The 13197-nt window shown below is 41.4% G+C and overlaps 1 protein-coding gene across 1 annotated transcript in view; it reads right to left on the bottom strand.

Annotated features, from left to right (window-relative positions):
* The window catches only part of LOC149868564 (atrial natriuretic peptide receptor 2-like), a 117513-nt gene that overhangs the window by 41689 nt on the left and 62627 nt on the right, over window positions 1-13197 (bottom strand). Inside the window, exons 2-6 of the mRNA XM_090037245.1 lie at window positions 12903-12999; window positions 7779-7911; window positions 4375-4498; window positions 2313-2417; window positions 1099-1201 (exon numbers count right to left, since the gene is read on the bottom strand). Coding sequence (XP_089893371.1) covers window positions 1099-1201; window positions 2313-2417; window positions 4375-4498; window positions 7779-7911; window positions 12903-12918 — 481 coding nt within the window. The 5' untranslated portion in view covers window positions 12919-12999. The remainder of the gene's footprint in view (window positions 1-1098; window positions 1202-2312; window positions 2418-4374; window positions 4499-7778; window positions 7912-12902; window positions 13000-13197) is intronic.

Raw genomic sequence — 13197 nt, forward strand, 5'->3', positions numbered from 1 at the left:
TCGGGTTTAATGTGTAGTAATCAAAGGGTTGAGGTCTAGTTGGCAGCTGATCCCAAGTGGACTGGCCCAGGGGTCGATCCTGGGGCTGGTTTTTGTCCATTATTTTCATTAATGATCTGGAGGATGGGATGCAGCCTCAGCAAGTTCTCAGATGATACCGATCTGGGGAATGTAGTAGATACACTGGAGGGTAGGGCTAGGATTCAGAGTGACCTAGAAAAATAAGAGGATTGGACTAAAAGAAATCTCATGAGCTTCAACAAGGACAAGTTCAAATTCCCTCATTTAGGATGGAAGAATCCTATGCACCGCTACAGGCTTGGGACCAACTGACTAAGCAGCAGCTCTGCAGAAAAGGACTTGGGGATTATAGTGGACAACAAGCTGAATATGAGTCAAAAGTGTGCCCCTGTTGCCAAGAAGGCTAACAACATACTGGGCTTCATTAGTAGGAGCATTGGCAGCAGAACAAAGGAAATAATTATTCCCCTTTATTCTGCATTGGAAAGGCCACATGTGGAGCACTGTGTCCAGTTTTGGGCCCCCCACTACAGAAAGGATGTGGACAAGTTGGAGAGAATCCAGTGGAGGGCAACAAAAGTGGTTAGAGGGCTGGGGCACATGACTTCTGATGAGAGGCTGAGGGAACTGGATTTATTTAGTCTGGAGAAGAGAAGACTGAGGGGGGATTTGAGAGCAGCCTTTAACTCCCTGAAGAGGGGTTCCAAAGAGGATGGAGCTACACTGTTTTCAGTGGTGGCAGATGACAGAACAAGGAGCAGTGGTCTCAAGTTGCATGGAAGTTTAGGTTGGATATTAGGAAAAATTCTCGCACTCAGAAGGTGATTAAGTACTGGAACTGGTTACTTAGAGATGTGTGGGATGTCCATTCTTGGAGGTTTTTAAAGCCTGGCCTGACAGATCCCTGGCTGGAATGATTTAGTTGGGCTTTGAGCAGGGGTTGGACTAGATGACCTGCTGAGGTCCTTATGGGGGAAGGGAAGATATGTGTCCTCCTGTTCTTCGTGCTTATCTATAAGTAGGATGCGCTACGTAATACTTATTTCATATACATTGACTCTATGTTTAGTTTCATACCTACTGCAGGTAGGACAGTGGTTTTGGCTTCCAGAGCTACCTGAATTCTGCCAACCCTGATGTGTGCAATGAGAGAGGTCACACCCACATGAACCAAAACTACCTGAAAAACAAATTAACACAATCACAATTGATTTAAATTGTGCAAACAAGAATCTTTCAACATCAATAACCCATGCTCCTTTCCCCTAGACCTAGTATTGCCCCTTCCTATTCTTAGGTACTAGCTAACTCAAAATCTTCCCACTGCCTTATAGAGTACCTCAGTCAATTGTCTAGGAATTTCATTTAGAGATATTTATCAGTGTATGCATTACATGTTACCTAAGACCTAAGGTGGGCTACTTTCCTAGAGTCTTTATAACATAGAGCAAGAAGCAGGAAGCAGTGTTTATGCAGTGATATCATCTCCCAAGTATTTGTATTGCCTTTGGAAAAGGAACTGGGGGAAGTGTCCTTCCTTTCCCTCTCCCCATTTCTAACCATCCGAGAAAAATCTTCACTCTGATGGACTTTTCTCTTCTGTCACAGAGGTGTCAGGGGCAGGGAACAGGTTTTAAGAGGGAGAAGTGCCTCTAAGGCACAGTGCTGCTCACAAGCTCACTGCCTCCCCACACTCAACACCAATAGCTGGAAGAAGCCAGGTAGGTATCTCTTCTTCTTGGCAGGGAACAGGATTGGGGCACATCTATAGCTGGGCTAAAGGAAAGGCCTTTAAGATCTTTGCAGTTCCTCCTGTTCCTTCTATGGTAAAAGGGAAGATGGGAACCATGCCTCCCTTAGAGACACCAGCATAGGAAATGACAATACTGAAAACTCAGTGTTTTGTTCCTGTGGGGGACTGGACTTCACAAAGCACTAGGTCCAGTCTCAATGAAGCCAGTGGAGAATTACAAGCACTCAGCACCTTGCAGGATCTGGCTCTTATCCTACAACCTTTACACGCATGGTGAGGTGGGGGAAAGTTGTCATATATGGTAGAAAAGCAGCTAAGGTGTCTTCCTATAGCTCCAGATGTCTGAGTTCAAGTCTCACTTCATTGTGTGCCGTTAGCTGTAGAAACTGGTGTGGCTTCATTTTGCTAACCTAGGCTCAGGTGGACCTTTGACCTTTTTCATGCATTAAGACTCCACAACATTATTTCAAACTACTACAAGCTGTCTTGGAAAGATAATAATCCAAATAAACTGTAATAGGCAGAGAATGCAATGTACCTTGGCAGTCCAGTTTTTCTGACTCATTTTGCCAGCTGTAGATAGGGTATGAGTAAATATCTGTCCATCATCTGGAATCCATGGCCCACATATTCCACCTTTCCCCTTCACCAAACAATTGCAATAAATAATGAAACAGTGAAAAATCCAGGTTCCCACAGTATTCTTATAAAGTTTTGTGCTTCAAAACAATGACCACTCAATTATTAGGCATTATATCTGCATCTACAATATGACACCATGGTATTGCTGTATACTAAAATCACAAATACTATTGTTGTATACTAAATGGTATTGTTGTATACCAAAATAAAACACAAGCAATAGGAACAAAGCCATTTATAATTTAGTTTAAAAATCTCATAAAACTCCTATAAAGAACATGAGCCAAAGTCAGTGTGGGGTAACTTTGATCAAGTCATTCTGGATTTACCTCACGGAAGAAGCAGAATTTTGCTCCAGTTTTTTTTGCTGTTACATAGTAGTTTCACAGCAGCACTCATTTTGATATAGCAGCTTCTTCTGACTTATGAATAAAGCATTTCTGCTATGAAATGCTTTCTTTCACAGCATTTCTCATTAAGGCTGCAAAGACTTTAATTTCCTAACAGTTGCAGCCATGAAGGATTATAATGACTACATACAGATGTAGGCTGTTGTCCTTTTTTTTTCTTTTTTGAAATGGATTAGTTCTAATTCCAAATTTCAAATATTTCTGCAGACATTCCAGTTTATGCACTTTAGATTATGGTACAGAAAAAGAGACGGATTATTCATGCCAGCTAAGGTAAAACTATTCAGAACACATGACACTGTCAAAAAGCTCTTGCTTAATAGAAAGGGATTGATTGGTAAATACCCATTCAGACTCATAACCACATTCTTGTGGTATTTTTGGTCTATGATAATTTTTCCACACAAACTTGCCTTTTTTCAAGCAGGAAACCACAAAAAGTTTGAAATGTGAGGTTAGATGGAATCTTTGTGCCAGGTGTCTTCACAGATGTCACTCCCCACACAAAGAATTCAGGGGTGCACTATCTTCACACGAGATCCCCTCCTGTCCTCCCACAAAGGGGTGTTTGTGGCTTTGAAGATTCAGATGGGGAGAGGAAGGGGGAAGGAAGCAGTCAGTGGGTAGACTAAGAGAGCGGCAGGCATGCTGGTGGGGTGCATGTTGACCCCTGCTGTGCCTCCGTCAGAAAGATAAGACATCCAGAGGTTGTATGACCATTCTGGTAGGGATCTATCTCTTGAGAGAAAGTGGAGCCAGTCCTACCAAGGAGCAAAGTCAGAACTCCTTAGCATGGAGATACAACCAGCTCCAGGGTATATCCTGGGGTATGTATGTGATTGGTGGGTGAGAGACTGATTTCCTTCTGCAAAACTGGCACTCCTAATGAAATAGTTATTAGAATCCCCATGAGGGCCACCATGTAGGACTTCCTGCCTCGTGTGATCTTTCTAGACCTATGGGCTTTCTATGTCCTTCAGCAAACACACACAGTTCAAATTGTCCCCACGCTTCCTTCTGCAGTCACCATATTAAATAAAGATGAAAAAGAATGGAGACTCCCCAGCTTATCAGAAATATTCCTATTTATTTAAATGGGCTCAGCTTTTCAGCCCATAAATTTGGTTACACATGCTCTCCTAGAATCCAAAATAAATGAATGTATCTTGCTCACTGTGCACCAGCAAGTCTTCAGACGTTCATTCTCTAGCCCTAAAATATTTGTTTTGCCTTGATCAAATCTGTTAAAGACAAATCAGTTTAAAGGGCCCAATTCTGCAAGTCAGTGAGGGATTCTACCTGATTTGAATGGAAACTGCTCGCTACTTCTGAGAAGTCAAACTATTTGGTTTGGTACCTGGGAGCCTAATCTAAAGACCATTATATTTAATGGGAATCTTTTCACAGGCTTTAATGAGCCCCTGGATTTGATCCTCAAGGAAGGGTCTGTCTTTAGGCATCTAATTTTCATGATGTTGAGTCTAGCTATGAAAGTGACCTATCAACCAGAGCAAACAGACTTCTGAAAGCCCTACCCGCAGTACTAACCATAAAGGCCAAGGGGCAGGAGTGAATGTTGGCATGATGAACACAGCAGTTCTCTCCATTTGCATCTTTCCAGTTGGAAGGACACTCCTGTTCTTCGCAAAACTTCTTTGCAGCAGTAGCATTGCTGGCCAAACAACATTTTTTTAAAAAAAAAAGATAATTTATATTAATTTCTCATTCCTAAAAATGTCAACAGGCACAAAATGAAATTCTGCTCTTTAAACAGCACAGAAAAAATCATGGTGCAAACATCCATGGCAGGAGACATGTGGCTGTTTCTTTTTACTTATCTGTTTTAGCTTAGGGTCAGGCAGTCCCAGAGCACTGAAAGTCTACTGTTGACTGGGCTACCACCTACTGCTTTGTAGGAGGAAGTTCTGGCAGCTACCACCCCACCAGCAGATCCCAACTCCTCAGTTTGGCCATCCAATCTGACTGCCCCACCAGATGGAGGATTTTGGCAAGACCACTCATGGCACCTCTGATGGTAAAACCATAGTATATATGTTCCTGAGTACTTCCATCCTCATTTTATCATCAGCATGTTTGTTTCTTTATAGTCTCTCTGTCTTTGCTCCACCATCTCAAATGTCCAAGGATAATGGCTATGATATTTATTAGTATGTCCATACTGCTGAATTACAGCACAGTACATTATGCCTGCTCTGCAGAGGATATTTCCTGAACTGAAAGAAGTGTATTCACACACATAGAGCCCTGTGTGCATGCCATGTGCGCATGCCACACGGGCTGTAGCATTGAGCGACTACACTACATCCAGCTTGGAAGGTAATATTCAGGAAGCTGGTGTAGCATGTTTCAGTAGGATAGTGTCTGGCTCTGTAAAAGACCAGCTTAGACCTACCTGCTGTGTAAGATTTCAAAGATTGCAAATTGGAAAATCGTGACATTTAGAACCAGAAGTGGATTTAGTGAACTCAGCTGTAAAATGATTCAAGGCCCTTGAAAGTTTACCACATGTAAAGATTGCAAAAACCACACATGCACAAAAAAATGTATGTCACTACAATTTTTCCACCTGATTTACCCAGCCCTACTTTCAGATAAGCAATTATCTCTCTGAACTTGGTGCCATGCAAGAGGAAGTAAAAATAATTGAAACAATATTCTTTAATGAGCTGCACTATGTAAATAAGCCTGAGACAACATCTGAGCAGCATCTGAAAATGTGTGCTGTACTGTAACTTTCTGTATCCAAGTTCTATAAAAGATTTCATTTTTGCTGTACTGCAAATTATATTCACTGGATGCATCTACATGTGCCGTTAAGGCAATGTGATAAACTGGTGAAGTTTCTGTCACAGTCAGCTGCTCCTGGGTGCAGAGTCTGCATAAGCACCTTACAGCAGTTTGAGTTGGGGTGTAGCAGCCCCAGGCTGGCAGGGCCCCAAGGGTCAGTTCCAGGCTCCAGGTGGTGGTGTCAGATAGCATATGGCCTGGCCAGGGCATGAGGGTGCTCAAGCGTCAGGCTAAAGTACAGGCAGCCCTGGTGCCCCAGCCAGCTCCTGATGTCATCTACATATGCATTTCAGCACATGTAATTACTCTATTTTAAATCAATTTACTGTGCCCTAATACTGGCACATGTGTAGACAGTGATGCTTTACTGTAGAGCTAATTAGTCAACTCTGCAGCAAAGCATATGGGTAGATGCACCCATTGGGGTGCATCTACTTGATATGCTAATTGTGTAGTAGCCTAATCATACTGCGCAGTAGTGTGCAGGGCAAAAACCATGCTAATTCACTACTGCACAATAGTATTAGACTACTGCGCATTTAGCATCTGTAAAAAGCCATGTGCTGGTGCTAGCAGTTACTGTGTGTCGATTTAGTACTTGGTTATACAAGTATTAAACTTAATGTGCTGCAACTACAGTGCATTAATGCATGTGTAGATGCGCCCACTGAGAAGTAACCAGTAGCATTATAAAAAGAGACTACACTGTGAAGGTATAAATGCAAAGAGTTAAAATATAAATATAGGTATAAACAAATACATATTTTAAATTGTAAATGCCGGGGTAAATCTTTCAAGATTGGCTAGGGCCAGATTTACAAAGGTATTTGGGTACCCAAAGATAGAGGTAGGCACCTTTTAGGTTTTGCAAATTAGCCCAAGCAGGTTAACTACCTAGCATCCACTGATTTCCCTGACCTTCTGACTTGGTATCTGGCATCTAACTTGCTAAGGTTCTTTTAAAAATCGTTCTAAGCATCTATGCACACTGCCAGGCACCTAAATACCTTGAAAAAGCAGCACCTTATCTAATTTTACCCCTATGGCCTCCATTGAGCATCTGCCACATTTTGGCCCTGTTCTGAAGCCCACTAAAGCCAGTGGAATAATTTGAATAAACTACAGTGGAGGTTGGACCAGTTACAATAAGCATGGTAGTATCTCACTGAAATCAGTGAGACCACTCCCATGCTTAAAATGAGTCACATATTTAAGTGCCTTGTTGAATGACGGTGTGTGTTCCCTGCACTTGAGTTTGACATTATTAAGGTAAGAAAGAAATGTGGTAAGAAATAATTGTGTTAGTAACCAGATTTAATGGCGGTCTTTTCAAAAGCTCCTAAATGTTTTATGAGAACAAGTTGCACTGGAAAGACTGTTGAAATAATCCCTCTTCTACTGGCAGAAATTGTTTATTTTTTGGCAATGCTATTGTAATGCTATAATTAATGGCTATGAAATTTTACTATAAAGCATATTTTGGGAAGTGTGAGAAGGATTTTTTTTTTACCATATATGATACAGGAAGGTAACAATTCTCAGATGAACAAAATAAAAGTTTATGTGGATGATTCATTTGATTAAATATCATTCATAGTTATCTTTGAAAGCTTCTCTAAGTCAATACATATACATTCAGACAAATTCTGGTCCTGGTAAATCAATAGAAAATTGATTTCAATGAGCTCAAAATCTGGCCCGTCTTGTAGTTACATTTGAAAGGAATGAATTCAACTATATGAATTATTATTGCTACTATAATTCATTATTGATGTTGAGGTAATACCTATTGGCTGCAAGCAGCTGGGATCCCTTTGTGTTAGACCCTGTACAAAAATACCTCCATCCCAATGAGCTTGTAGTCTAAAAGCCAAGACATACCAGAAGGAGAAGACCAGCAAGCTAGGGTAGTAATGGTGTACAATCACAATAGGATATGCAACCACTCTTAACCACCATTCAGTAGAATTGCAGCAAGCATATTACGCTCAGAATGAAAGGAATGGAACAGTCACTCCAAAGAAAAATGCTCCCAGAGTGTCTACCAGTAGAGTCATTAGTACAGCCACCTCATTGAAAACAGCCAGGAATCCACTGCAGTACGTTGTTCTGAACGTTAGAGAAGTCTCTATAGGAGATAGTACCTGTGAGAGAGGATGCCATTTTGGACAGCATATTGGTAGAAATGATCTGAAGCAAACACTGCATACGTTACATTGAAGAACTCCCCACTTAAGGCCTTTTCTGGAGGTCGTTGGACCCATGCCATCTCAAGGCCTAGGAACAACACAGAGTTATGGGTCAAACAGCTTTGCTTAATCTACTTCAACTGTGTGCATCTAGACAAACTGCTTTGTAGCAGAAATCCAAGGCAAATGTATATATTTTTTCACAAGTATTGCTCTTATAATTTTTCCCAGGCAAAAATGATTCCCCCTTTAGAATGTATAGATCGTTCTAAATTCACCTCTCCTGATGATGTCGTATTTTAAAAATGATGACCCCATACTGCTTGCTTTGCTCATGTTTACCTCATTCTTTATGTACCACTAGAAATTTCACTCCAGTGTGACTCAGCTGACTTCAGTTATACTTGGTTTACTACTACTACTACTACAACTGCTACTACTATAGAGTTTCTCTCTTAGTAACACTCATTTACATCAAGCAGTAAATATATCCTCTCTTTCTCAGATGGTATCATATAGGTACAAACATCATCACTGAACAAAGAAAGGGAAATATTACCACAGAGAGAACACAGACATAAAAATCCTTATTCATATGAGCAGTCCTTAGTCAAGCAACCGTCTCTTTAAAATGAGTCAGGAAGAACCTGGATTATTTAGCTTAAATACCAGAAGACTGAATGGGGATTTGACAACCATTTTGGAATACAAAGAGGGTTGTTATAAAGAGGATTCCACTCTTTGTCCACTAGGGGAAGAATAAGAAGTAAAGGGCTTAAATTGCAGCAAGAGAAACTTAGGTAAGATCAGTGGTCTCCAATGTTTTGGGCCGTGGGCTGGATGAGTGGTGCAGGGTTGGTCCATAGGCTGGATCCAGTCTGTGGACCCAACCTGGCACTCATGGCTCTTGTCCTGTGCACCATATCACAACTACAGTCCCAGCCCCACACAACAGATCTGACCCCAGCCTCATGTGTGCTTGATTGTGCCTGCAATCCTGCCCCCAAGACTGCAGGCACAATCTGTGCAAGCCAAACTGAGACCGCTGCCCCAGTCCCACATGTGCCAGATTGGGCCCACTGCCTTACCCTGCCCCGAGTCTCACACATACCCAGAAAAGACTGTCCAAATGTGAGGGCCCAGGCTGCGGAGCTGACTGCACCAAAAGGGGTCATTCATGCCTTGGGCATGAAAGCCTGTGGCAAGAAAAAACCACCTCACAGGGTAGAATTCTCCATTGGCAAGGAGTGTGCAAAGGGAGAGAGAGCATGCAGCAAATGTGGAAGGCAACATGGACTCAAATGGGATGTATTTGGAAAGCTCTATTTTACCTATCACAAAAGGAACCATTTTGTCACGTGCTGCAGATCCCAAACACAAAAACCTTTATACAGACATACATCTAGAAGTTCGAGGGGATGTCATCAAGTTTAAAATGGCCCCTGATCTAACTCAGCAATTAGATAGGTGCTGAGATCCTGATCTAAGGTAAGTCAAGGGAGGGGGCAGGCAAGATGGGGGAGCTAGCAGGGAGTTAGGGGGTCTGGGGGGCTAGCGGGGTCCAGGGGAGGGTTGTGGGAATGAGGGGGCTAGCAGAGTCTACAAGGGGGTAGGGGGATGGCGTGGGTTAGAGGGGTCTGCAGGGAGGGTGGGGGGAAATTGGGGACTGAGCTCTGAATGCATACCGAACTTTGGTTAGATCGGATTACCTGTACCTCATCTAAATTAGTGCACCTCTGAGGTACAGTTAAATTAGATCCAGTTGGCCATTTTATGACCAATCTAACCTTCATGGGATATCTGTACAGTTCACACTTAGGTCAACCTAACTAGGGATATAAGCGTAAGGTCCTCACGTGGGCAAACTTAGATCTGATGTCTATTTTTAATGCAATCTAAACAGTTCCTAACTTCCCTGAATGTCTATGTAGGCAGAGTGAAGAAGGACTTTTTTTATACGTATAGTTGAATTACGCAAAAATCATTGAGAAGGACTGGATTTGCCAATGAAAGAAAAAGGAAGCTTAGGTTACTAAAAGAGTAGGCTATTCAGGAACAAACATACAAGTGAAAGGAAGATATATTGCCAGCACTCAAAATAAAAAAGAGCATACAAACTCCCACTCGTAGTATTCAGGGAAGTGACACTAATTTTGAATTAGGTAGCCTGTGAGAAACTGAATCTGGTTAAGTGTGTGGTTGCAGTAGAAGATGGCATAGCATCTGTGCCTCCTGGTGATTCTCCTGGCCATCATGACCCAAATCTGGACAACTTTCTTAGGAAGAAACCAGTTGTTCCAGAACACAAGAAGCAATTATGTCTTTAGGGGAAGAAATGTACCTATGGAAACAAATGGAAATACTAGTATACAGAAAGTTGAAATCAGCCTCAGTGGTCTGTAGCTCATGAACCTTGTTCTATGTGCAGAAGCACGGGTGCCTAAGTGCCAGTCAACCAGGTCCCTGTATGAGGATTCAAGTCTATCAAGACTTGGAAAAAAAGCTTCCCACCAAAACAAATAAAAAACTAGATAAGATACTTCTTCGATTTGAGAACACAGTAACATCTCCTGAAAGGCTCACAGAGACTTGTTAAAATAGCTGTAGAAAAGGAAAGTGGGTAGTAAAGACTGACTCCAGAGTGAAGTTCCAGTAATCTCTTCTCTGTAGATGGGTATTAATGGCTTTTTGTGTTAATTTTTTTACTTATTAAGAGGGAAAATGTAGTGACAGAAAGTAGAATTTAGAGATGCTTCTTAAAGGGAAGCTGAGGGAGTTGAGAATTGGGGGACAGTCCCTTAGTGATAGAGCAGCAACCTAGCCAGTTATTCAGGAGAGCCATACTGGGATTACAACAGTTGCACACTGCACCAGAAAAAAACTTTCTGTGTCGTTTTTCTCATTCTTGTATGCCTGTATTTACTAAACCTAGTGATCACTACACTGTGTGTAGGGCCATGTTATCTGGCAGTGGGGGAATAGTGGCAGCGTTAATTGCTACTTCTCCTCTGCTACCAAATTCCCAGACTCCTGGGGAGCCATACAACCCGCATCACATGACAGCATGGGCCAGATCTGGGCTGTAAGCCACGCTGAGCACCCTTGGGTTGGATAATTGGATGAACTTTCTAACACTGCTTGGTGAAGCACTGAAACACATTACCCAAAGAGGTTTTGGTATTCTGGCATTGTGTGTTTTAGGTGCAGGCTAAAACACCTTTCACAGACGAGCCTATGAACTTCACTTCATCAACCTACCAGATACAAAAAGTAATGGACTAAATATAGACATTGGATTTATGACACATTATAACCTGCCTAACATCTGACTCCCCAGGTCACCTCTCTACTATTTACCAGCTATATTCATTCCCTGCCTCCCCTCCCCACCTGTCTCTCACCCATTGACTACCTCAATTTACACCTTCATTGACTGTCTTCCTTGCCTGCATACCAGCCTCTGGCTTCTTTACTATTCCATCTAGGAAGAGCACAGACCATTGGTAGATGCTTCCTCAGCCTGACAAAAGGTATTTGTTCCCAAAAGCTTGCAAATAAGATTTTTTCCAACTTTTTGAGTTGATCTAATAAAATATATCAGATTTACCCAATGAACTTTGTCTGCCTAGGTGCAAGCTGGACAAGCATTTACTTTGGGAGGCTTTATGCAGCAGGACCCTGCCCTGAATGAGGGGGTTGGACTTAGATGTCTTCTTGAAGCCCTTTTTTCCCCCCATGATTGAATAGGACCACTTATATCAACAAAGGCTGGCAGGACAAGCTTAATATCTTTTTTAGTGATTAGAACATTTTTTTGCTGCATGGTTGGTGACTTTAACTGTTTTGTCTTGCACACAGTTGCCTTTTCAAAAGGTGCTAATTTTAACAGCAATAATCCTTTAAGGCATATAGTGCTATAGAAAAGCAAACAAACAATCCGACCATGAATAACGATTTCAGCAAAACAAAACAAAGCTACACTTGAAATATCATTCCAATCTAGCCATATTTTCACCAGTTATTAAAAGGTGAAATATTTGCTATGTTTGATTGCAAGCAATAAAAGGTCAAAATAAATGAAGCTTTTATTTTTCTCAAAGCAGTTTATTTCCTTCATAGATTCCCAAAAAAGCAGATTCTGTCCTTTTACCCTATTCACACATAGCAAAACAAGGGTAAAGGTTTTGATATATAGCAAAGAAAAGCCATAATATTTGTCCCTAGCTCAATTTCATCTGCCTATACAAGCTGGCAACAGTATCTTATATAAACAGTAGCCTGTAAACTGCTCTAAAATTGCGTAAAGTGGGAGCATGGTAGTGCAACAGCTTCAGACATAATGGGATTGGCGGGGAAACAAAATAAAAACCTTTCTTCCTTTGTTTCCTTTGGTATCTATTTGACATGACCCCTCATAAGTAGCCAATTCAAAATCAGTTGTGGTCATAACTAGTTGTTTTAATCCTGGGCAGAAAACTGCTAAATTCACCAGGTTATGGAAGGTTCAGTTTATAATCAGTACTCTTCAGACTTTGCAATTTGATACAAATGTGAACACGTTAAATCTATTCAGTTCTATTTGAAACCTGGACCTGAAGTCCTTACACAGATCTCAGTTAAAATACAGATGAAGAGACTCTACTTATTGGCCAGAGTGTTTAAATGAATACAGTCCGGTTTGGAACTGGTTCTGCAAAAGTACAGCAACTTCACAATTAAACAATCTACTCCAATGCAGGGCTGATTGCCTGCTTTTTTTTATTTAGGCGGCTTTGTTTTTTCTTGAGTGAAACCAAATTCCTTGATTAAACCCAATTAGTTGAAATGCTTTCTGTTGATTTCAAATCCCCCTCACAGGTACTCTGTCAAATCAATAGCTCCAAACAAACATTTATTATGAAGTGAATTGGCCTCTTTCCTTCATCTAGGAAGAAATGTTGCTATTGACTCAAATAGTTCCCTTCGTGAAAGAGACCTGACATGCATTAGGGATTATTTTATTTCCTTTATTTGCAAGTTGTCATCTCTTCCCTCAGCCAGAGATATGGACTTTGTTGAATAACTGTACAACACACTCACCTCCACAATCCAGCATGTTATACTCATCTGGTTTTTCTAAGGGCCAGCAGTCATAGTCTTTGTTATCCAGATCATGCCATCCCTCCACTAATAACACCTGCCGTGGGAAGACAAACAGATACATCTATAAAAGCCTAGGCTGTTTTCCCCCTATACAAAGTCTGCCATTCTTTTATTTTAAAAAATGCACAAACAAAACCTGACATATTTTGTAGGTGCTTTTCAGCTTTCTGGAACAAATATGACAGCCAGGAATAACCTTAATGCTCACAAACTAGGTCACAGATGGATTTTA

This window comes from Crocodylus siamensis, chromosome 3 (assembly GCF_052110815.1).
Source record: "Crocodylus siamensis isolate JL-2025a chromosome 3, ASM5211081v1, whole genome shotgun sequence".
NCBI lineage: Eukaryota > Metazoa > Chordata > Crocodylia > Crocodylidae > Crocodylus > Crocodylus siamensis.